This window comes from Mobula hypostoma, chromosome 1 (genome assembly GCF_963921235.1).
Source record: "Mobula hypostoma chromosome 1, sMobHyp1.1, whole genome shotgun sequence".
In the NCBI taxonomy this organism is placed as follows: Eukaryota; Metazoa; Chordata; class Chondrichthyes; order Myliobatiformes; family Myliobatidae; genus Mobula; species Mobula hypostoma.
Window position 1 is genome coordinate 186,660,795 of NC_086097.1, and position 24,721 is coordinate 186,685,515.

Here is a 24,721-nt window from a genome sequence, read left to right on the forward strand (position 1 = left end):
ATAGTGGTTTGAGTATACTCGGGGCTTGTAAAAATGTCTGAAAGTGATGAAGGCAAGTTAGGCTTTCAAGTGCAGAAAAAAGGTAATATAGAGCTGAAATGGTGAGTTTAATCATTTATAAATTATTGTTGTTACCATATTAAAAAACATATGTATATATATTCTGGTTACCACTGCAAATGTGCTGGACAACCAGTAAAGCTGAAGTAACAATTAGAGAAAAATTAAATTCTGAGCTCAATATCCTTCTTCTGTGCTGCAGTCATTTCTAATAATGGCAAAATATGATCTGAATGAACTCTAGTCCGAGTTTGTCTGAAGCAGGAAAAGTGTTTGGGAAAATCTTTCTTAGTAGGGTGGGGAGCGTGGAAGTCCTGTCAACAAAATATCTCATAATCAAATAAAAAATAACCAAGTAGAGTTGGGGTAAAGTTCAAAATATATGGCAGCCTGAAACCAGTATGATGATTCAATCATAATTTAAGTGGACCAGATTTAAGTGCAAAATATATAGGCTCATATCTGTGCCTGGCTGGATTCTGAGAAAAGTTTATTCATATAGGCTCACACTTTGCTGCAGTATTGAGAGAATATAGCACAAGTACAATTAATGGGCTAGATTCTGCTGAAGTTTGGCCGCTACTCCAGAATTTTTGACATCTGGTTGTGTCTTGATTCTACAATGTAAACAGGAGTATTTCCTGTTCAGACCAGTTAACTTTGCATCTGGCCCCTCAGTACAAGCTCATTTTTTTTTTACAGGTGTTTGCCAGCTTTCTTTAAAAGGGAAGTGAAAATGTGCATTGCTTATTTCTCTTTGCATTTTATTATTATTATTATTTTAATTATTTACCAAGTTTAAAATAAATGTGCTATCTTAACTTTAAAGTAATTGCTTCAACTATTTCTAGAAGTCCAAGATCATCGGAGATAACACAGGCTGTTAGTCAAGCACTCTGGGCTGGATCTAAGTTCATAGCACCTGAGATTTAATTGCCACTTTTTACTTCTGAGTACGACTACAGCAGCATGGCAAGCAGCACATTGGGATTGAATGGCTATGTAGGCTAAGTGCAACCAAAGGCAGCTTGCAGAAGGAAAATCCAAGGCAAGGTTGACTTAAGCAAAATTTGGCTCATTGTTTTCCATATGAGAAGTTAAACCAAGGTTTATTATGCTCTCTCAGGCAGATAAAAAAAAAATCCCAGTACACTATATTGATGGTATGCAATAAAATATTTGTTCCTCAAGCACCACCAATGTATTTGGTCAATACATTGTTTTATTTGTGGAGTCTGCCACAGTTTAACTGGCTGCTTCAAGTTGCTGCACTTTTAGTGCTTTAGAACTTTCTGAGGTTGTGAAAGATGGCATTTAAATACAAGTTCCCATTCCATCTCTCACAAGGCCTGCTACAGGTACAATTCCAATAGCATGCAGCAACTAGTTTCCATTTCTAACAAATACCAACTGTATTTTGACAGCCATTTCATTCTCCAGTGACTGATACACTGGATCAGTCATGGTAGAAATTAGATAAAATTAGCAATCCATCTTTGCTGCATCAGAACACCTTTGAAATAATAGACATGACAAACACTTCCTCCAGCAGCAATCAGTTCACAAAATTTTGATAAACCTGTGATATAATCTTCCAAGCTTTGACATAGACTGCAATCAACTCATTCTGGAACCTGTTATGTAAAAAGGCAATCACATAATGGGTTGCTTTAACCTGATGATAAAAGGTTTACTATATTTTTAATATTGTACAGTACATACAGAATTTGACATTGATCATAAATCACTGAAATTCTTACAAGCTATATTAGTATAATGCATATACAAGATCCTAAAGTTCTGTTATAATCTTCCTGAACAGAGTTTTCTTCGAGATTTACTCAAGAAAGCAAATAGGCCCTTTGATGAAGTGAAGCTGGAGGAGTATACCCTGACTACGGTAAGAGTAAAATCCTAGTAGTTTGCTACTGCAATTGTTTACTGAAAACATTATAATTTGTTATGTAGAATATTTTTGTAATAAGCATGACTACTTTGTTTTCATATTTGAGGAGTATTTGATGGCCCTGGGCCTGTACTCGATGCGGTTCTGGGTGGGAATCTCATTGAAACTTACCGAATGCTGAAAGGCCTGGATAGAGTAGATGCGGAGAGGATGTCTCCATCAGTCAGAGAGTATAGGAATCAGAGAGCACAGGCTCAAAGTAAAGGGACATGAGTTGAGGAGAAACATCTTCAGCTAGATGGTGGGGAATTTGTGGAATTCATTGTCACAAGGGGCAATGGAGGTCTAATTTAATTTAATGGAGGTGTATTTAATGCAGAAATTCCTGGGTTCTTGATTGGTGAAGGGGTTAAAGGTTACAAGAAGACAGGGACATGGGGTTAAAAAAAACAGTCATGATTGAATGGCAGAGCAGACTTAAGTCTAAATGGCCTAATTCTGCTCCTATGTCATATGATTTATAGGTCTTATGAGGAACTTAATTAATGAAAAATATCCATGTTTACAAACTACAAAAATGCAAAAAATTACAAAAATATATGCGCCCAGCTTTTAATAACTTAAACATGAGAACCTCCTGATTGAATTTAAAAAATGAATCAGCATTTTCAAATGAGATATCAGTTTGTACTAATGCTTAGATGATTGGCATTTAACAATAGACATGTAATTATTAGGGAAAAATATGAAGAATAACTGACCCATCCAAGTGCCCAAGGAGAAATGGGCCTCCTCCCCAGGAAACCAGTCTCAAAGAAATAGCTAAAAATTAATTGATTACCTAAGGCAAATACACACTAAATGCAGCAGGAACTCAGCAAGTCAGAAAGCATTTACAGAGAGGAATAAATAGTTGACATTTTGGGCCGATGCCCTTCCTAATGAAGGGAGGATCTGACTGACTGGAAAGGAAGGGAGTGTATGGGGCAAGGGGGATAAAGTAAGAAGCTGGGAGGGGATGGGTGTAAGAGATAAAAGTAAGATAAAACAAAACTTTAATTTATCCCTTAAGTAATTATTGTTGCAAGGCTGTTCAGTCAGAAATATATACTTCAAAATACAGAATATAAGCTTTGAGGTATGAAAAAACACAAAATGTGCACTAAAAGGTAATAGTGTAAAATACAGATGTGCAATGAAACCATATGCTTATATACTTAAGGAGGAGTTGTAGAGTCTTCTAGCCACAGGGAGAAAGGATCTCCTGTGGCATTCAGTGGTGAACCTCGGTGGAATCAGTCTGTTATTAAAGGTGCTTTTCCATTTGTCCAGTATGTCATGGAGGGGGTGAGAGGGATTGTCCATAATGCTCTATAGCTTCTTCAGCATCCTCCTCTCAGACACAACGGCCAGGGTGTCCAGTTCCATCCCCAGAACAGAACCAGCCTTCCTGACGAGCTTATTGATGATCTTGGCATCAGCTACTCTCATCCCGCTGCCACAGCAGACTACAGCGGAGAAAGGGCTGAATAAGAAATCTGATAGAAGCAGACCGTGGACCATGGAAGTAAAAGTAGTGGAGGGGGGTGAAGCAGGGGGAGGTGATGGGTGAAGGGCAGTTGAGGAGAAGAGAAGTGGTGACAGTTTAACCAAGATGGTGAATGGAAAAAGGGAGGAGGGAGGGAAGAGGCAGTAATTACTAGCGGCTGGAGAAATCAATGTTCATGCCATCAAGTTGAATGGATATTACCCAGACGAAATATGATATTTTGCTCCTCCAGTTTGGGTTTGGCCTCATCATGGCAGTAGAAGAGACCATGGACAGATATATCAGAATGGGAATGGGAAGTTGAATTGAAATGGGTAGCCACTGGGTGATCTTGCCTTTCGCAATGGACAGAAAGAAGGAGCTTGACGAAGCAGTTCCCCAATCTGTATCGGGTCTCACTGATGCAGAGGAGGTCACACCAGGAGTATCAGATACAATAGATGTCCCCAACCTACTTTCAGGTGAAGTGCTCCACACTTAGGACTGTTTTGTGGTGAGGGAGGAAATATAGGGCAGATACAGCACTTCAACCTACTCACCTTCCCCCTCAGTTTGTCTCAACCATCACCTGCCAGCTTCTACCTTTCCCCTCTCCCACATTCTCATTCTGGCTTCTGCTCCCTGCCTTTCCAGGGTGAAGGGTCTTGACCCAAAACATCATAGATGCTGCCTCTAGCATTTTGTGTGTTACTCAAGATTTCCAGTGTCTGCAGAATCTAGTGTTTATGATTAAACAAAACTGGAAAAAAAATTATAAAAAGTACATTACTCCAAAATTAAGGTGATTTGGTATTTCATGAGGTGTGAAATGTACTATAAAATTTCTGCATTTTCTCTTTCTTTGATAATTTATATCTGGAAATAAATGTGTTTGCCTTGACTTTCTTATTAATAGTGAAATTCTATACAAAAATTTCATGGCAAGTTATCATATACATTCTACAACATGCAGCACAGTGGTGGAGTGAATGTGATGATACTCTTAAATATTTTTCTCTTTGCTATTTTAATTGATTTTATGATTCATGAACCCTATGTACATTGAATTTCTAATCAATATTCCCTAGTTTAATGATTAACGGTGATGGCTGCTCCATCAGTGAATAAATGAGATCTTTAGGGTTCACTCATTGGATACACTGCCTCTCCAGCCCTGCATATAATTTCTAATCAGAGCATGACAACGCTTTGCAGCCTTCAGGGATAAATTTCTTTGTGATGGTCCCTGCGCCCACCTGTGCAGTCCCGTTTGTTAGCACAGTTACGTCATTGTTGACATTTATATTATCCATCAACTCCTGTAGTTCTCTAATTCTGCCATTTCGGTACAAAATCTTCTCCAGGAAGAAATTAATCTTACTGTGCAAAATGGAACAGACTTTAATTAAAGACCTGTTTTTCATGCGCATTATCTAAGCAGCCAAATCATCATTGTATCCTACAATGCTAAAACTATTACAAATGCTTTTAATAAGCTGATTGTCTTGTATGTGAATCAAAAACTGAAAATACTGAAAATAAGTCAGGCTTGAAACATTAACTCTGTTTCTTCGTAGATGCTGCCAGACCTGTTGTGTGTTGGAGCAAATTTTGTTCCAGATTTCAGCAACGGTGATCTCTTCTTTTTTGATGGGTGTATACAGATTGTATAATCACAAACAAAACATGTACACCCCACATTTAAGACCATCTCCACTATCGTGCATCCTCCATCCAATCAACCTTCTATTGGTACATAGTGCTCCTTAGTGGATATGTAGCTCTAGGTAGTTTATCAGTGTCATTCTGCACCTGGAAATCTTATGAACTAGCAATTACTGGTACAATTCAGGGGTTTTATTTAGTTCAGTTGGGATCACTGTGGGCCAATATTTTACACCCACATGAACTGTTTCATACATCAAGCATGGCTCAGAGTGACCACCACATGCTTACCCCTCTATTCATTGAAATTATAGCCTTTGAAGCATATATAATGTTAATTAATCTATTTTATTAATTATTTTTACCTGTGTTCCAGAAAACATTAAAATAAGTAATGTAGAAAAGTTGTTAATAAGTACTTCCATTTGTATTAGTGCTATCTAGGAGAACATACATTAATATGGCTAAATATTTCTATTCTATTGATCAATTTCAAAATGTTAAATATATAATTGAAATTGGTTAATCTCCTTGAACATTTTAAATTCTGAAACCATTTGGATAGATTAAAATATCACTCATACACATTTTTCAAAATGGTTGATAATCAGAGTTAATTTTGCTCTCTTCCAATGATTTTGCTTGTATTTCTTCTTGAGTTCAATTAACTTGTATCACAGTACTTTGCTCTGAGTCTAAAGAAGAGACTCTTAAACTACATATATTGGAGTGGGTAGAGGCTTTGGGTATGAGTGAACCATACTGCTTCAATTTAATATTGTCACAACCATTAATTTCTTTAAAATTTCAGAAACTCAACAGTTTAATTTTCAGTTCAAGAATGAATATATAGCAATTCAGACATATACTGTTTAATCTCAGTACAGTGAAGATCATGAACCTGAACTTATGCATATTTCTAGAAATGGAGAATTTATTGTCCAGAGTAATCAGTTGTTACTCACTGAAAGCAGTTCTGTTAGAGCCAACTTTGACCTTAGGAAAGTAGGACGATGTCTGCTCTTGTTTTAATTGCTAGTCAATTCTACTAAAGGAGGAAGTGACACAGGGCTAACTTCATTGCTGTCACGGGTACATATTAGGTCAGCAGGTTCTTATTTTTCCACTGACTTAGATGATCCATGCCTGAATTGATATCTACACTATCCTGTCAAACAAAGCTAATCTAAATACTATATAATTGCCATTAGTGCAACATTTGAAAATGGTAATAGTGAAAGAAAGGAGGATTATTTGAAGGATGCAGAGTTGCCACTGATCCTGTGGAATGAACAGGTAGAGCAAGTTAAAAGAAGTATATAATTAGAATTTTCTGGTTTAAGCTCAGTAATTTTAGCAAAGTTAGGGTAACACTGAGAAAATGGTATAAATTACTAGGAGACCAAGTATCTTGATACTAAAGATTATCAAGTAAAAGCTCCTGCAACACAAAAGTCTGATGAAAAATATCAAAGAGATTCTGTTGACTCTCCCAAACAAGAATCTGGAAATTCAGAGAGGAATACTACATGTTTTTGATCAATTCTGAATCCAAATGTAATCATTATTTCTTTGATCAATGCTTCTTGAACACATGGAAAACATTTCACATGTTCATTGAGAAACCTGTTCCTTGCAAGGTAAGGCATGTAACTTTGTTTTCATTTAATAACCCCTACTCAAAAAACCCCTTTCCTTTACAGTGTATGTGACATACAACAATGTTTCTAACATTGTCTTACTGTTGTCCATGACATCTCATTCCAGGAAGCTAGGAAATTCATTTTGTAGCATTTGTCCTCACTCTTATAAAATTCAGTGAGATTTTTTTAAGGTAGAGGATAATAAACTGCAAAACTTAATTGCAAAATCCATTTTCTGGACACTTGGCAATAAGGCTTAACATTGTTGATTTATAAGATTGCATTATAGAGCATTTTTGAAGTTATGTCACTTCATTAGTTCTGATTCTCAAATAGAGATTAATACAATACAGCACAGGAACAGATCATTTTGGTACACAGTATCTATGCTGCCAAGCTTCCATATTATATCAGTCCTATCTCCCTGCACAGGATCCTTATCCCTTCATTCTCTAAACATTCATATGCCTGTCTAAATGTCTCTTACTGCCACTATCTCGACTGCTTCCTCCACTACCACCCCGTCAGTGTCTTCTGGATACCAACAGCATTTTGTGTACAACAAATTTTCCCCACACATTTCCTATAGTTCCAACACTTATCTTAAAAAAGGCATCAAATCAACTTGCTATTTACCTCAATGTATCTTTGATAATATTTCCATCATTGTCGTTATTATTAAAGAGCAAGATACTCAAAAAGTTCAAGGTAATGAAGCAGTCAACATGGTTTTATGAACGAGAAATCCTGTTTATTGGAGTACATAGAAGAAGTAACATGTACTGTTGATAAAGAGAAAACAATAGGTGTGCTGCACATGAATCTCCAGAAGAGTTTTGATAACATATTGCATGAAGGGTTAAAATGGAAAACAGTAGCTCATGCTGTAAGAAGTGCTATGGGAATGGATAGAAAATTAGTTTTTCCTGTTAAGGAATAGAGAGCTGGTATCATTGTTTTTCTGGATGGCAAGGTTTAAAGAATGATGTGCTGCTCTCTGGTGCTGGCTTGATGCTGCCCTCTGGTGTTTGTTTGGTCTTGCCTTCCAGTGTTCGCTTAGTGGAAGAACAACTGGACATTCAGGGAATTGGGCTTTTTTTTGTGACTGTGTTTTTCTGAAATCGTAACCCTATGTGCTATTTATGCAATGTGCAGTGTGCTGTTGGTGATGTGTTTTGCATCTGGACCGCAGAGGAACATTGTTTCATTTGGCTATATTCATCTATGGCTGAATGATAATTAAACAGGCTCTAATTCAAGTGCAAGTTATCTTGGAAAATAGTTCATTAATTCCTAGGAGAAAGTTGGCATTCGGGGAAAAAAAGAATAAAAAGGTTCATTCTAAACTCCATGAAGGATTGGAAATTATATACCAGAGACATAGTGTCAAGAGAAAGAGTCAACCTCTTAAGACCACTAAAGTGTGGAAAAATTTTTTTTCAAATAGGTTTGTGAATATTTAGAATTAACTTCCTTGAAGCTGTTATGTTGGGTAATTAAGTATTGGGTGATCAAGGCTGCAATAGGTTTTGGAACAGAGGAATAAAGGGCTTGGTGATCAGACAAGAAGGCGGAGTTGAGGTCAAGATCAGATCAATCATGATTTTATAGAATGGCTTGAATAGGCATCACCTACATTTATTTATATCTTCTAGATGAATAATGTCTCTTTCTTCACCCAACACCTCCTCGGTGTTGGCTGGGTTACCAATGTAAAACAGCTATTTGGTAAAATTACAGTGGCAGATAATATAATATGAAAAGGAATGTAATAATTGGTATTTAAAAGTTAATCCATGTTGATATCAACTTAGAGATTGGTTCATGAGACTATATTTCTCCCTCTGCATACCACATGCTAGGCATAATCATCCTGAGATCCATATATCTCTGTATATAAATGTCCCATTAACTGTGCTCACAAGTAATGCAGTGGATGGCACAAGGGATTGCAGACGCTGGAATTTGGAGCAAAAGACAAACTACTGAAGAAGCACATATTTAGGCAGTGTCTGTAGAGGAAAGTGGACAGTCTGGACCAATGAAGGATCTCAACTTGAAATGTGGACTATTTCTCTCTACAGAGGCCACCAAACTCACTGAGTTCCTCCTGTATTTGTATTTTGGTTCACTAAAATCATGACTTGTGATTAATAAATTGGAGCTGGTATGAGGACAGAAAATATCAAATAGAGTAAGTTGTTATAAACATACTGGGACATTCAGATGGAAATGAGTGCAAAATAAATTTAAAATATCAAAATATCATTGATTAATTTCCTTATCTGTAAATAAATTTCCTTTTGTAACAGGAAAATCCTGATAACCTAATGCAACATTTTGTTTATGAAAATTTCAACTTATTTATACTTTCTGAACAGGATAAATATTTGATCTACTTTAGGAAACTTATTTCTTATTTTTCCAGCTCAAAATGTTTGATTCAAATAATGATGGAAAGCTGGGACTCAGCGAAATGGCCAGGTATGTAATTTAAAATATACATTTTATTTAAATCAAAGAGCTTCATTTATGTAATGTAAGTTGACAAACACATGTTCATTTTTTTGAATAGGTTACTTCCTGACAAAGAGAATTTTCTTCTCAAATTTCAAGTAGGTACTATTATATTCGTATGTTTCACAGTTGGAAAGGAAAAATCTATCAAACATATAAGGATAAAGGGTTCTGTACACTTTGGCAAACGGGGTCTTGACCACTACATTCTACAATTCAACCCTTTATCCTCAACCTTGCATAACACATTAAACTGCTGATTGATTGTATAATATACATGAATTGTCTGCCATTGTTACTCTTCTTATTACTGTCATTTTAGTTTCATCACATTTCCAATCATGCTAGAAATTTGCTTATCAATTTGTTTTTGTTGGAGATTTGCAGTTTCTATCTGTAGGGTAGGCAACAATCTGATGCTATTTACAAGTCCTCATAACATACTTAATGGCACATCACTAATCAATGTCAAACCAACTCAGTATTAGTCTACTAAATATCTTGGGGTAGGTACCAGATTATTATTTTTTTATCAATACCTAGCTATAAACTACACAAGTGGTTGCAGAACTTTTAAAACTATTCTTCACATATTTTCTCATATGTCAGTAGGATAGTAGAAAATTGATCTACTTCAACATCACTGTCTCCAAGAACTTACTCCCCTACTTTTTCATTTTTGCTAGACCACAAATTCCTGGTCTCCCTTAAGTATCACTCAAACCCAAAACATACAAAATAATCAGCTAGGGGTGGCCAACCTTTTACATTCCATGCATCAATTTTTTCGCTCACGAGTTAGGATGTGCCATACAACTCTTGTACCCCCATTCAATTCTTGTAAAAATATGTTGATATACGTTTGCAGAACTCGTGCGTGAAAAAAATTGAAGCATGGAATATAAAAGTTTGGCCACCTCTGAGCTAGAGGAACTCAGCCGGTTGAACAGCATCAGTGTATATATGTGCATGAATTATCGATGTTTCGGGTCACCATGTCAACAAATCCTTCCTCCTCATAGATGCTGCTTGACCTACTAAGTTCTTCCAGCAGATTGTTTATTGCTCCAGATTCCAGCACCTGAAAAGCCCTGTGTCTCCATAATACACACTATTTGTTTAATTATATCAATGGTCTCTCAATAATCTCCAGATCACCTTCAGCGATATTAAAGGTTCATTCACAGAACATAGAACATTATAGCACAGAACAGATTAAAATCATATTTTCAGATGTCTTAAGTGGTCTTAGAGTCAGATGTTACATATTGATTGAATGCCTTGGTATGTGCTTGCTGAGTTGTTTTTTTCCTCAATTTTTAGGGGGTGAATATGTCTTCAAAAGAATTCAATGATATCTTTGATTATTATGACCAGGTAATTTTTCTTTACTTTACCTAATGCTAAGTTGCTGTCTTATGACCAGTCAAACACGCCTGACAAATGTACTGAGCATTATTACAAATAGGCAACATGCCACGCCTTTCCTTCACAAACTCTGCATATTGCATCCTGCACCACTGGTAGGACAGATCCACCTTTGGAAGGTTGGGACTTTTGGGAGAAAGTACAGTGGTGTCAATAGATGTGAGTACTCTGGAGGTCCTTAATAAAGCCTGTGGATCCCCATTAGGTTTTGTGCCATTGAGTGAAGCTATGTCCTTCAGGACTGAGCAGTGTTGCTATGATGATGATAAAATTTCAGTTTTGGTTTTACTGGATCTTAGTGCTGCTTTTAACACAGTTGACCATGGCATATTACTGAATAGACTGGAAAACTGGGTGGGAATTTCTAAAATGGCTTTCAGTCCTAAAATGGCTTAAATCATATTTACCGGACAGGGACTATTTTGTATTCATTATTTGAATTGAATTTATTTAAATCTTGCGTCCATCCCACAACGTGAAGGGGTAAATATCTTTGTGTTACTCCGTCACAATGTACAGACATGTGAATTTATAGTAGATTTAGTACAGCTACTAGGACTTGATGTTTCAATCCCTATGGTAAGTTGGCACTCTCGATGATGGCAGTGGTTTTGGAGTGGTGACAAGGACGGAGGGTAGGTACGTCACCAGTGTCATCAGGTGGGCACCCTCCTTCCTTGACATTTCATTGATAAGCCCACGACATCTCCAGAGGGCTCAACGATGCTACCTGGCGTCCCAGATACACCCCCTCAGTTCCATACCCTCCTGTCTTCATCTTGCAGCCAAGTTGTTGTCTTTCCTTTTAATCCAAATCCAATTGCTGCTTTCTTCTGCTGCATTTGACAAGGATTTGATTGCTCTTTGGACGGAGTGACCCCTCACCCCCATCTTCTTCAATAGACTGGTTGTAGATGTAGCAACGAATCCACTGCATCCCACTTCGACAGGGAAAATCTTGGTCTTCCAGCCATTCTGGGCAGCTTCAGTTGCCAGTTCAGAGTACTTGGTCTTTTTCCTCTCATAAGCTTCTTCGACACCATCTTCCCATGGTACTGGCAATTTCACAACATACGCCAGCTTGGCTGTTGTGGACCACAGGACCATGTCTGGCCAGAGTGTCCTAGCCACAATGTCTTGGGGAAACACAAGCTTTTTTTTCCAAGTCCACGTCCATTTTCCAATCCTGAGCAACCTGCAGAGTGCTTACATCTTTTGATGTTATATGGTGCTCTGGAGGTTGGCCTGCTGGTACAAATCGTGTGATGTGGACACTTCCTGCCAATGTTTGTGGGAGAGCATTTGTGGTGATTCGCCTCTGTTCCAAGATTGATGCCAGCTGTCTTAGAACTTGGTTATGCCGCTAAGTGTACCGCCCCTGGGTGAGGCTCGTGGTGCATCCTGTTAAAATGTGCCTTAGTGATCCAGGTGCTTGACAAAGAGAGCAAGCGGGGTCTTCTCCCCACCACTGGTTCAGGTTCTGGGGTGTGGGTAGGAGGTCATAAGTGGCTCTGGTGACAAAACTTAGCCAAGATCTCTCCACCTCCCAGATGTCACGCCAGCTAAGTTTCCTCTTTTCCAGGCTCTCCCAATTAGTCCAGTGGCCCTGCTTGGTCATTGAGACAGCCCTGGCGTGTCGCTCTGCCTCCTCCTGTCTTCTCAACTGCTCCACCATGAGTCGTCTCTTCTGTTCTGATGTTGACTTGTGCCATTGAGGAGCCTTTGGGATGAGCCCGCGCCCAGCTCTCCCATGTTGGACTTGGCCAAGCACATCTCTGAAGCGAAGAGCAGACTTAGCACTCTGAACAGCTTCAGATGGGGTTCACTTCCTCTCTGTTGCCACATGGGGGGGGGCACTGTTTGAATAACAGTATCTTCAGATTCAGTGAGGGTCATGACCAACCTTGCTTTGGTGCATTTGAATTCTTCCACAAGACTTGCAACTGGTAATTCCAATTTGCCATTCCTGTACAGTCCAACAGGACTTAAGCATCGTGGAAGTCCAAACCACTGTTTTATATGTGTACGGATCATTCTTTCTAGCTTTTCAACCTTGCTGATGGGGATTTCATACACTGCTAACGGCTACATGAGTCTTGGGAGTATGCCGAACTGGAAGCACCACAGCTCGAGTTTTCCTGGCAGCAAGGTCTTGTTGATGAGAGCTATGTGCATGATGGTATCCTTTTTGAGTTGTTCAAACTGCTCGGTGTCCTTAAGCTTAGCATCATACCATCGGCCCAAGCTCTTCACTGGCATTTCTGAAAGAGTTGGTACAGGTGTCCCGTCAATATGAAATCTTTTATCCGTGACTTGACCTTTGACAATGGAGATGCTTCTGCACTTCCTGGGCTTGATCTTCATCCTCGCCCATGTGATGTTTTGATGATGCTTTTCCAGAAGTCTCTTGGTGCAGGGGACAGTTGTCATCAGTATCGTTATATCGTCCATATAGGCTCGTATCGGTGGTAACTGTTGACCAAACTGTAGCCCTTTTCCTCCCACAACCCATTTTGAGGCTCTGATAATGAGCTCCATTGCCATAGTGAAGGCCAATGGGGAGATGGTGCACCCCGCCATGATGCCTACTTCCAGGGGTTGCCACACTGTGGTGAAGTCTGATGTTGTGAGACAGACTTGCAGATCCTGGAAGTAGTGTTTTACCAGATTTGTTATTGTTGCAGGCACCTGAAAGAGTTCAGAAGCAGTCCACAGTAGGGAATGAGGAACTGATTCACAGGCATTGGCCAGGTCGGGGAACAAGACATGCAGATCCTTTCTTTCTTTCTTAGCCATCTGGATTTGATGCCATATGATGCTGGTATATTCAAGGCATCCCGAGAAGCCTGCTATGCCAGCCTTTTGGATTGACGTATCAATGAAATGCTTTTGTCTCAGTTACTTTGTAAGTCTTTGCACCAACACGCTGAAAAAGATCTTGCCCTCTATGTTCAGAAGGTTTATTTGGTGAAACTGCTCGATGGTGGACGAATTCTTTTCTTTTGGGATCAGAACTCCCCCGCTCTTCTCCAGGCTTTGGGAATAACTTGCTTTTCCCACGCAACCTTCATGTTTTTCCAAAGGAATTTCAGAACATCTGGGGTGTTCTTGTAGACACAATATGGAACACTGTTAGGGCCTGGCGCAGATGCCAATCTTGCTTTCTTCACTGCCTCTTTCACCTCACTCAGCTTGGGAGGGCTGATGTTAAATTGACGTTGTGTGGGTGCGATTGGTGAGATGTCAGCTGGGACAAGTATCGGTTCATCTTTTCGCTTATCAGTGTGGATGATTCTGAGATGTCTTTCAACCTCCTCTTTTGATACTTTCAAGTATCCACTTTTTTCTCTTTAGTGAAAATGCCTTTCACATGTTTAAAGGGATCTTTGTAGAAGTCTGTTCTTGCTTTTTCCTTCTTTTTGCGTCGTTTCCTTAAATTCTCTGCTCTGCGCAGCTTCGAGAGCCTCTGTTTTAGGTCCTCTTGAAGGAAGTTGATGCCCTCCCTTTCTTCTGCTGTTGCTTTTTTCCACAACATCCTCAGGCCTCTTCTTTCTTTAACAAGTCATTGGATTTCCTGGAGACGACGGGATTTGGGGGGAGGAGGCATATCTTTCCTGCTGACTTGTTCCTTCACTCCAAATTTCTCCTTTCCGTGGCTGATGATCAGGTCACCCATCCTCTCCAACTTCTTCTCTGCTGATCCACTGATGCCACAAGATCAGGCTCATATCTGCATTGATGGTTTCCCACTCCCTGCTGTTAGACTTTGGCCATTTCACCAACGGCTTATGTCCTTGCATGTTCTCCACTTTATGATGTGTCTGGCTGTGTCTTGGACTGCTGCTTATGCCTGAAATTTCTTCCACATCCCATAGGGTGCTGATACTCTGTGGACTGTGGGTTTCTTCCTGCCACTGGGTTTCATCCAACTGATTTGACCTTCCTCTTAACAGAATCTGGTCAATGCGGGGCCCTGGGTTGGAGATCTTCAAGCATTTCTTCCGTCCTTGATGAATTTTTAGACCACGAGTTGATGTTACTTTAGTCCAGCCACACCTACAGGTCTGAAGAACATGTCCAGCTGCTGCTTTCTCAAGAGCATTGAAGAACGATTAGAAGTCAGTGCTCACTTAGAATCCCTTTCGTTACAGACCACAAACCAAGCCAGAAACCTTAGTGTTGTCTTAAAAATATAGTGAGAGTTAAAGGGCTTATGTCTCAACAAGATCTAGAAAAGCTCATCCCTGCATTTATTTTTAGTAGGCTTGACTACTGTAATGCCGTTTTCAAAGGTCTCTGTAAAATATCCCTCAGACAGCTGCAGCTCATTCAGAATGCCGCTGCTAGAGTCCTCACTGAGACCTAGAAAGTAGAACACTTCACTCCAGTACTCAGATCACTAGACTGGCTTCCTGTCCACCAGAGAATTGACTTTAAAATATTACTACTGGTTTCTAAAACACTGAATGGGCCAGGGCCAAAATACATCTCTGATCTCCTGCATTCTGAGTCTTCCTGAGCTCCCAGGTTGTCTGGGGTATGTCTGCTTACTTGGTGAAGCAGCTTTTAGTTACTATGCTCCACGTAGCTAGAATAACCTTCCAGAGGATCTGAAGTCTGCCCCAACTTTAAGCTCTTTTAAAGAAACAACCACTCCCTCAATGTCGAAAAAACAAAGGATCTGGTTGTGGATTACAGGAGGAATGGAGACGGGCTAACCCCTACCGACATCAATGGATCAGGGGTTGAGAGGGTAAACAGCTTTAAGTTTCTCGGCATTCAGATCACCCAGGACCTCACTTGGTCTGTACACACCAGCTGTATGGTGAAAAAGGCACAACAGTGCCTCTTTCACCTCAGACAGTTGAGGAAGTTTGGTATGGGCCCCCACATCCTAAGAACTTTCTACAGGGGCACAATTGAGAGCATCCTGACTGGCTGCATCTCTGCCTGGTATGGGAACTGTACCTCCCTTAATCACAGGACTCTGCAGAGTGGTGTGGACAGTCCAGTGCATCTGTAATCATGTAGTTCATGTAGTTCCTATGATTCAGGGTATTTACAAAGACAGATGTGAATAAAGGGCCCGAAGGATCATTGGGGATCCGAGTCACCCCAACCACAATCTACTCCAGCTGCTACCTTCTAGGAAACAGTACCGCAGCATAAAAGCCAGGACCAACAAGTTCCGGGACAGCTTCTTCCACCAGGTCATCAGACTGATTAACTCACGCTGATTTGTGTATATTTCTATGTTACATTGACTGTTCTATTTATTATAAATTACTACAATTGCACATTGCACAACGTTAAAATGGAGCCACTCAGTGATGAGCATCAATGTTCCCAGCCCAGTGCTTGTACCCCCCCAATACTCTTTCTTTGTTTTATACATTGTTTAATATGGAGCTGTACTGATTCATCAACTTTGGTAGCAAGGGGAACAGATTTCTCACTACACCTGTACACCTTCCCTCTCGACCCCTCCCCACCCCAACTTCTTATTCTGGCTTCATCCCCTTTCCTTTCCTTTCCAGTCCTAATGAAGGGTCTCAGCCCGCAATGTTGCCTGTGTATTCCCCTCTCTAGATGATGCCTAACTTGCTGAGTTCCTGCAGCACTATGTGTGTATTGCTCAGCATTTCCAGCATCTGCAGAATCTCTTATGTTTAAAATTTGCTCACCTACATTTGATATAGAAACATAGAAAACCTACAGCACAATACAGGCCCTTTGGCCCACAAAGTTGTGCCGAACATGTCTTTACCTAAGAACTACCTAGGCTTACCCATAGCCCTCTAATTTTCTAAGCTCCATGTACCTATTCAAGTCTCTTCAAAGACCCTATCGTTTCTGCCTTCACCACTGCAGCCGGCAGCACATTCCACGCACTCACCACTTTCTGCATAAAAAAACTTGCCCCTGACATCTCCTCTGTACCTACTTCAAGCACCTTAAAACTATGCCCTCTCGTGCTAGCCATTTCATCCCTGGGAAAAAGCATCTGACTATCCACATGATCAATGCCTCTCATTGTCTTGTACACCTAATATACAAATGAGTTGCTGTAAAAGCAGTGCAAAGGGAAAGTTAGAATTTTGGATATGAATAAGCTGAGTGGAATAAAGTAACATCTACTTGTTAATCATGACACTGATTTTACTCTTAAATGCAATTGAATGTGAAAATGCAACACAATAAAAGTATCATTCTAGCAACACACATCAAAGTTGCTGGTGAACGCAGCAGGCCAGGCAGCATCTCTAGGAAGAGGTACAGTCAACGCTTCGGACCGAGACCCTTTGTCAGAACTAACTGAAGGAAGAGCTAGTAAGAGATTTGAAAGTGGGAGGGAGAGGGGGAGATCCAAAAGGATAGGAGAAGACAGGAGGGGTAGGGATGGAGCCAAGAGCTGGACAGGTGATTGGCAAAAGGGATATGAGAGGATCATGGGACTGGAGGCCTAGGGAAAAAGAAAAGGGGGAGGGGGAAAAACCCAGAGGATGGGCAAGGGGTATAGTGAGAGGGACAGAGGGAGAAAAAGGAGAGAGAGAAAAAGAATGTGTGTATATAAATAAATAACGGACGGGGTACGAGGGGGAGGTGGGGCATTAGCGGAAGTTTGAGAAGTCAATGTTCATGCCATCAGGTTGGAGGCTACCCAGGCGGAATATAAGGTGTTGTTCCTCCAAACTGAGTGTGGCTTCATCTTTACAGTAGAGGAGGCTGTGGACGGACATATCAGAATGGGAATGGGATGTGGAATTAAAATGTGTGGCCACTGGGAGATCCTGCTTTTTCTGGCGGACAGAGCGTAGGTGTTCAGCGAAACAATGTCCCAGTCTGCGTCGGGTCTCGCCAATATATAGAAGGTCACATCGGGAGCACCGGACGCAGTATATCACCCCAGCCGACCCACAGGTGAAGTGTCGCCTCACCTGGAAGGACTGTCTGGGGCCCTGAATGGTGGTGAGGGAAGAAGTGTAAGGGCATGTGTAGCACTTGTTCCGCTTACCAGGATAAGTGCCAGGAGGGAGATCGGTGGGGAGGGATGGGGGGGGGACGAAGGGACAAGGGAGTCGCGTAGGGAGTGATCCCTGCGGAAAGCAGAAGTGGGGGGGGAGGGAAAGATGTGCTTAACTGTGGGATCCTGTTGGAGGTGGCGGAAGTTACGGAGAATAATATGTTGGACCCGGAGGCTGGAGGGGTGGTAGGTGAGGACAAGGGGAATCCTATTCCTAGTGGGGTGTCAGGAAGATGGAGTGAGAGCAGATTTGCGTGAAATGGGGGAGATGTGTTTGAGAGCAGAGTTGATGGTGGAGGAAGGGAAGCCTCTTTCTTTAAAAAAGGACATCTCCCAAGTCCTGGAATGAAAAGCCTCATCCTGAGAGCAGATGCGGCAGAGACTGAGGAATTGCGAGAAGGGGATGGCATTTTTGCAAGAGACAGGGTGAGAAGAGGAATAGTCCAGATAGCTGTGACAGTCAGTAGGCTTATAGTAGACATCAGCAGATAAGCTGTCTCCAGAGATAGAGACAGAAAGATCTAGAAAGGGGAGGGAGGTGTCGGAAATGGACCAGGTAAACTTGAGGGCAGGGTGAAAGTTGGAAGCAAAGTTAATGAAGTCAGTGAGCTCAGCATGCATGCAGGAAGCAGCGCCAATGCAGTTGTCGATGTAGCGAAGGAAAAGTGCAGGACAGATACCAGAATAGGTTTGGAACATAGATTGTTCCACAAAGCCAACAAAAAGGCAGGCATAGCTAGGACCCATACGTATGCCCATAGCTACACCTTTAGTTTGAAGTAAGTGGGAGGAGCCAAAGGAGAAATTATTAAGAGTAAGGACTAATTCTGCTAGACGGAGCAGAGTGGAACTGGTTAGGTCTGGAATCCAAAAAGATGCGGAGAGCTTTGAGACCTTCCTGATGGGGGATGGAAGTAAAATAAAGCGGTGGGGGCCAGGGAACTTAAAATCATCGATAAGTTTAAGAGCGTGAGAAGTGTCATGAACATAGGTAGGAAGGGATTGAACAAGGAGGGATAAAACCGTGTCGAGGTATGCAGAATTGAGTTCGGTGGGGCAGGAGCAAGCTGAGGCAATAGGTCTGCCAGGACAGACCTGTTGTATCATTCTGCTGCTCATAATGGAGGTGGGTGGATTACATTTTCATGCATTCCAATTGCATTATTGCCTTTTGGGCAATAAGATTAAACTTGCAACGTCAGTATTTGTTTCTCTTATAGCACAAGCATTTTGCTATTTTTTATGGTATTTTTAATTATAGTATGAGGATCATGGACTCACATGAGGTAAATTATTTATGACTAGGATAAAGTGAAGTGTCCTAGACAAATTTCTACTCCAATGGGATGTTTCGTCAATGAACATATTCATTACTGTTAATGATAGATTTAGATAATAAGGTAATCATGGTATAAGGGGTAGGGGGATAGGAAGGGAAAGTAGAACTGTCCTTTTATGAAATGTGTCAGCAGTTTACAGAGGCAATTAAGCATGCTTCTAATCCCATTTAAAATAATAAAATTGTCTCAAAACCAGTTTGCGAATAATTTGGCAATCATGAATTAGCCAGAATTTATATTAAAGTTAATGCATTTGTCACTGTTTATTTATAAATTGGTCAACGAAGTAAAACCATGATAATTGGCTTACTTTTTCCTGAAGCACAACCATATGCACAAACTGGACATAGTAATGAAAACAGATAGAACATAGAAAACCTACAGCACAATATAGGCCCTTCGGCCGACAAAGTTCAGCCGAACATGTCCCTACCTTAGAAATAACTAGGCTTACCTATAGCCCTCTATTTTTCTAAGCGCTATGTACCTATCCAAAAATCTCTTAAAAGACCCTATCGTATCCGCCTCCACCACTGTTGCTGGCAGGCCATTCCATGCACTTAGCACTGTCTGAGTCAAAAACTTATCCCTGACATCTCCTCTGTACCTACTCCCCAGCACCTTAAACCTGTGCCCTCTCGTGCTAGCCATTTGAGCCCTGGGAAAAAGCCTCTGACAATCCACAAGATCAATGCCTCTCATCATCTTATACACCTCTATCAGGTCACCTCTCACCCTCCATCGCTCCAAGGAGAAAAGGCCGAGTTCATTCAACCTATTTTCATAAGGCATGCTCCCCAATCCGGGCAACATCCTTGTAAATCTCCTCTGCACCCTTTCTATGGCTTCCACATCCTTCCTGTAGTGAGGTGACCAGAACTGAGCACAGTACTCCAAGTGGAGTCTGACCAGGGTCCTATATAGCTGCAACATTACCTCTTGGCTCCTAAATTCAATTCCACGATTGATGAAGGCCAATACACCGTATGCCTTCTTAACCACAGAGTCAACCTGCGCAGCTGCTTTGAGCATCCTATGGACTCTGACCCCAAGATCCCTCTGATCCTCCACACTACCAAGAGTCTTACCATTAATACTATATTCTGCCATCATGTTTGACCTACCAAAATGAACCACTTCACACTTATCTGGGTTGAACTCCATCTGCCACTTCTCAGCCCAGTTTTGCATCCTATCGATGTCCCCTGCAACCTCTGACAGCCCTCCACACTATCCACAACACCTCCAACCATTGTGTCATCAGCAAACTTACTAACCCATCCTTCCACTTCCTCATCCAGGTCATTTATAAAAATCACAAAGAGTAAGGGTCCCAAAACAGATCTCTGAGGCACTCCACTGGTGACTGACCTCCATGCAGAACATGACCCATCTACAACCACTCTTTGCCTTCTGTGGGCAAGCCAGTTCTGGATCCACAAAGCAATGCCCCCTTGGATCTCATGCCTCCTTACTTTCTCAATAAGCCTTACATGGGGTACCTTATCAAATGCCTTGCTGAAATCCATATACACTATACCTACTGCTCTTCCTTCATTAATGTGTTTAGTCACACCCTCAAAAAATTCAATCAGGCTCGTAAGGCACAACCTGCCCTTAACAAAGCCATGCTGACTAATCCTAATCATACGATACCTCTCCAAATGTTCATAAATCCTGCCTCTCAGGATCTTCTCCATCAACTTACCAACCACTGAGGTAAGACTCACTGGTCTACAATTTCCTGGGCTATCTCTACTCCCTTTTTTGAATAAAGGAACAACATTTGCAATCCTCCGGAACCTCTCCCATCCCCATTGATGATACAAAGATTATCGCCAGAGGCTCAGCAATCTCCTCCCTCGCCTCCCACAGTAACCTGGGTACATCTCATCCGGTCCCGGCGACTTACCTAACTTGATTCTTTCCAAAAGCTCCAGCACATCCTTTCTGAATATCTACATGCTCAAGCTTTTTAGTCTGCTGCAAGTCATCACTACAATCACCAAGATCCTTTTCCATAGTGAATACTGAAGTAAAGTATTCATTAAGTACCTCTGCTATTTCCTCTGGTTCCATACACACTTTCTTACTGTCACACTTGATAGGTCCTATTCTTTCACATCCTATCCTCTTGCTCTTCAAATACTTGTAGAATGCCTTGGGGTTTTCTTTAATCCTGCCCGTCAGGGCCCTCATGGCCCCTTCTGGCTCTCCTAATTTTCTTCTTAAGCTCCTTCCTATTAGTCTTATAATCTTCTAGATCTCTAACATTACCAAGCTCTCTGAACCTTTTGTAAGCTTTTCTTTTCTTCTTGACTAGATTTATTACAGCCTTTGTACACCACGGTTCCTGTACCCTACCGTAACTTCCTTGTCTCATTGGAATGTACCTATGCAGAACTTCACACAAATATCCTCTGAACATTTGCCACATTTCTTCTGTACTTTTCCCTGAGAACATCTGTTTCCAATTTATGCTTCCAATTTCCTGCCTGATAGCCTCATAATTCCCCTTACTCCAATTAAATGCTTTTCTAACTTATCTGTTCCTATCTCTCTCCAATGCTATTGTAAAGGAGATAGAATTATGATCACTATCTCCAAAATGCTCTCCCACTGAGATCTAACACTTGACCAGGTTCATTTCCCAATAGCAAATCAAGTACAGCCTCTTCTCCTGTAGGCTTATCTACATATTGTGTCAAGAAACCTTCCTGAACACACCTAACAAACTCCACCCCATCTAAACCCCTTGCTCTAGGGAGATGCTAATCGATATTTGGGAAATTAAAATCTCCCATCATGACAATTCTATTATTACACCTTTCCAGGATTTATTGCCCTATCTGCTCCCCGATATCCCTGATACTATTGGGCGGCCTATAAAAAACACCCAATAAAGTTATTGACCCCTTCCTGTTCCTAACCTCCATCCACAGAGACTCTGTAGACAATCCCTCCATGGCGTCCACCTTTTCTACAGCCATGACACTATCTCTGATCAACAGTGCCACGTCCCCACCTCTTTTGCCTCTTCCCTGTCCTTTCTGAAACATCTAAAACCCGGCACTTGAAGTAACCATTCTTGTCCCTGAGCCATCCAAGTCTCTGTAATGGCCATCACATCATATCTCCATGCTCTAAGCTCATCCGCTTTGTTCACAACACTCCTTGCGTTAAAATAGACACATCTCAAATCTACAGTCTGAGCGCGTCCCTTCTCCATCACCTGCCTATACTCCTTCTCACACTGTCTACAAGCTTTCTCTATTTGTGAACCAGCTTCCTCTTCCCCAGTCTCTTTAGTTCGCTTCCCACCTCTAACAATTCTAGTTTAAACTCTCCCCAGTAGCCTTAGCAAACCTCCCCGCCAGGATATTGGTTCCCTGGGATTCAAGTGCAACCCGTCCTTTTTATACAGGTCACACCTGCCCCAAAATGATCCAAAAATCTGAATCCCTGCCCCCTGCTCCAATCCCTCAGCCACGCATTTATCCTCACCTTATTCTATTCCTATTCTTACTGTCGCGTGGCACAGGCAGTAATCCCGAGATCACAACCTTTGCGGTCCTGTTTCTCAACTTCCTTCCTAACTCCCTGTAGTCTGTTTTCAGGACCTCTTCCCTTTTCCTACCTATGTCATTGGTACCAATATGTACCACGACCTCTGGCTGTTCTCCCTCACACTGCAGGATATCTTGGACGTGATCTGAAACATCCCGGACCCTGGCACCTGGGTGGCAAACTACCATCCGAGTTTCTTTCCTGTGTCTACAGAATCACCTGTCTGACCCCCTAACTATAGCGTCCCCTATAACTACTGCCTTCCTCTTCCTTTCCCTACCCTTCTGAGCCACAGGGCCAGACTCTGTCAGAGTCACAGCCACTGTCGTTTCCCCCAGGTAGGCTGTTCCCCCCCCCCGCAACAGTACTCAAACAGGAGTACTTATTGTTCAGGAAGACAGCCACAGGGGTACTCTCTAGTACCTGACTCTTCCCCTTCCCTCTCCTGACTGTGACCCACTTGTCTGTCTCTTGTGGTCCCGGTGTGACCACCTGCCTATAACTCCTTTCTATCACCTCCTTGGTCTCCCTGACCAGGCGAAGGTCATCGAGCTGCATCTCCAGTTCCCCAACTCGGTCCCTTAGGAGCTGCAGCTCGACACACCTGGTGCAGATATGGCCGCCCGGGAGGCTCCAGGACTTCCCGCATAGTTAACTTTTCAATAGTCTATCCATTTTTATGTATTAAATGCAAATGTAATTTGATGCCATCAAGATTACTGTACAAACACAATTGTATTAAACCCTTTAGACTATGCAAATTATTTCTTCAATTCTTTTCTGATTTTGCTATTTGTCAGTATAACCTATTATAAATTTAAAAGTTAAAGGTGTACAGTAAGAAACATGTATTAATAAATATAACTCTGCAGGTACTTGGCAGTGAGAATATTATTACAAATGCATAAAGTTGCAGTCCCCAGTACACTACATAATTTATTAAATATATTGATACCATTTAAGTATGCAAACTTACTATATGTATTGATGTTTCCATTGTTACCTTGTCTGAATCCATCAGCTGAGTATTACTTCTAGAAGAGTGATATGAGCAAAAATCTATAAAAAAAAGCCTTCAACTTATTTTAAGTGTATTTGAGACTATTATGGAAAACAACATAAGTGATAATGCAAGTTATTAATAAACTTCACTTTTTCATAATAACTACACAGCACCAGTTTCCTTTGAATCCTATGATGTTTACATGTAATTATGTGTTCCATGCAGGCTATCATTATTTAGACACTGGGGTTTATTCACTTTAAATCTGTATTCACCCACATAATTAGCAACATTCTACTAATAGTCTTTTCCTTTTGTACTGCATCGATCTAGATGGTTTAGGCTATCACAATGAACTCCCAATTTCTAAAGTAGCTGTAAATATGTAATACTGAATATTCATTTAAAATATGCTTCCCTTAAGAGATTTAAACAATAGTTTGTTTCTAAATAGGATGATACACAACTTTCAACTTCATAAGTATTTATTACTGTGTGGTAATCTGAACAGTTCATGAAGGCTGATTTTTCTGTTTTTTACCAAATAAAATTATAAGCAATGGAGTGACCTAATATTTAAGAAATCAACCACATGTATAATATACATTAACCTAAACACGGCCTTCACAATGTGTGTGTACAAAGCCAGACAGGGAGTTAAATACCTTTTCAAAAATCACCTGAGATGTAAGTTTTCTTCAGGGTTTTTAATAAGAACTTACGTGTGAAGATATTGCTGTTTTAAGGGTAAATAAAGAGGGGGTGGAGTTGGATGACTTTCTACACCAAGTGCTTCAAGTCAAAATCTGAATTAACCTGCACAGGAAATGATATAAAAAGCAGCTTACATACAGGAAGTGATGTTCATACAAAACAAATACACTTCTAAAGGCTAGAACACTCCCTGTCTGGCATCCATGGAATGTCAGCTTAGCTACTGAAACTAAAAGATCATTTCATTAAGTCTTTGGCAAAAGAAGAACATTCTCAGAGATTGGTCTTGAAAGCTGTCTTACTACACAGTTTTTAACCATTCTCAT

General features: G+C 40.9%; 1 protein-coding gene across 2 annotated transcripts in view; it reads left to right on the plus strand.

The window, feature by feature from the left end:
• Positions 1-24,721, plus strand: part of calb1 (calbindin 1) — a 61,647-nt gene that overhangs the window by 34,044 nt on the left and 2,882 nt on the right. For both annotated transcript variants that reach the window (XM_063061566.1, XM_063061575.1), the window contains 4 exons: positions 1,883-1,960; positions 9,231-9,286; positions 9,378-9,417; positions 10,643-10,696. In XM_063061566.1, the coding sequence (XP_062917636.1) occupies positions 1,883-1,960; positions 9,231-9,286; positions 9,378-9,417; positions 10,643-10,696 (228 nt within the window). The remainder of the gene's footprint in view (positions 1-1,882; positions 1,961-9,230; positions 9,287-9,377; positions 9,418-10,642; positions 10,697-24,721) is intronic.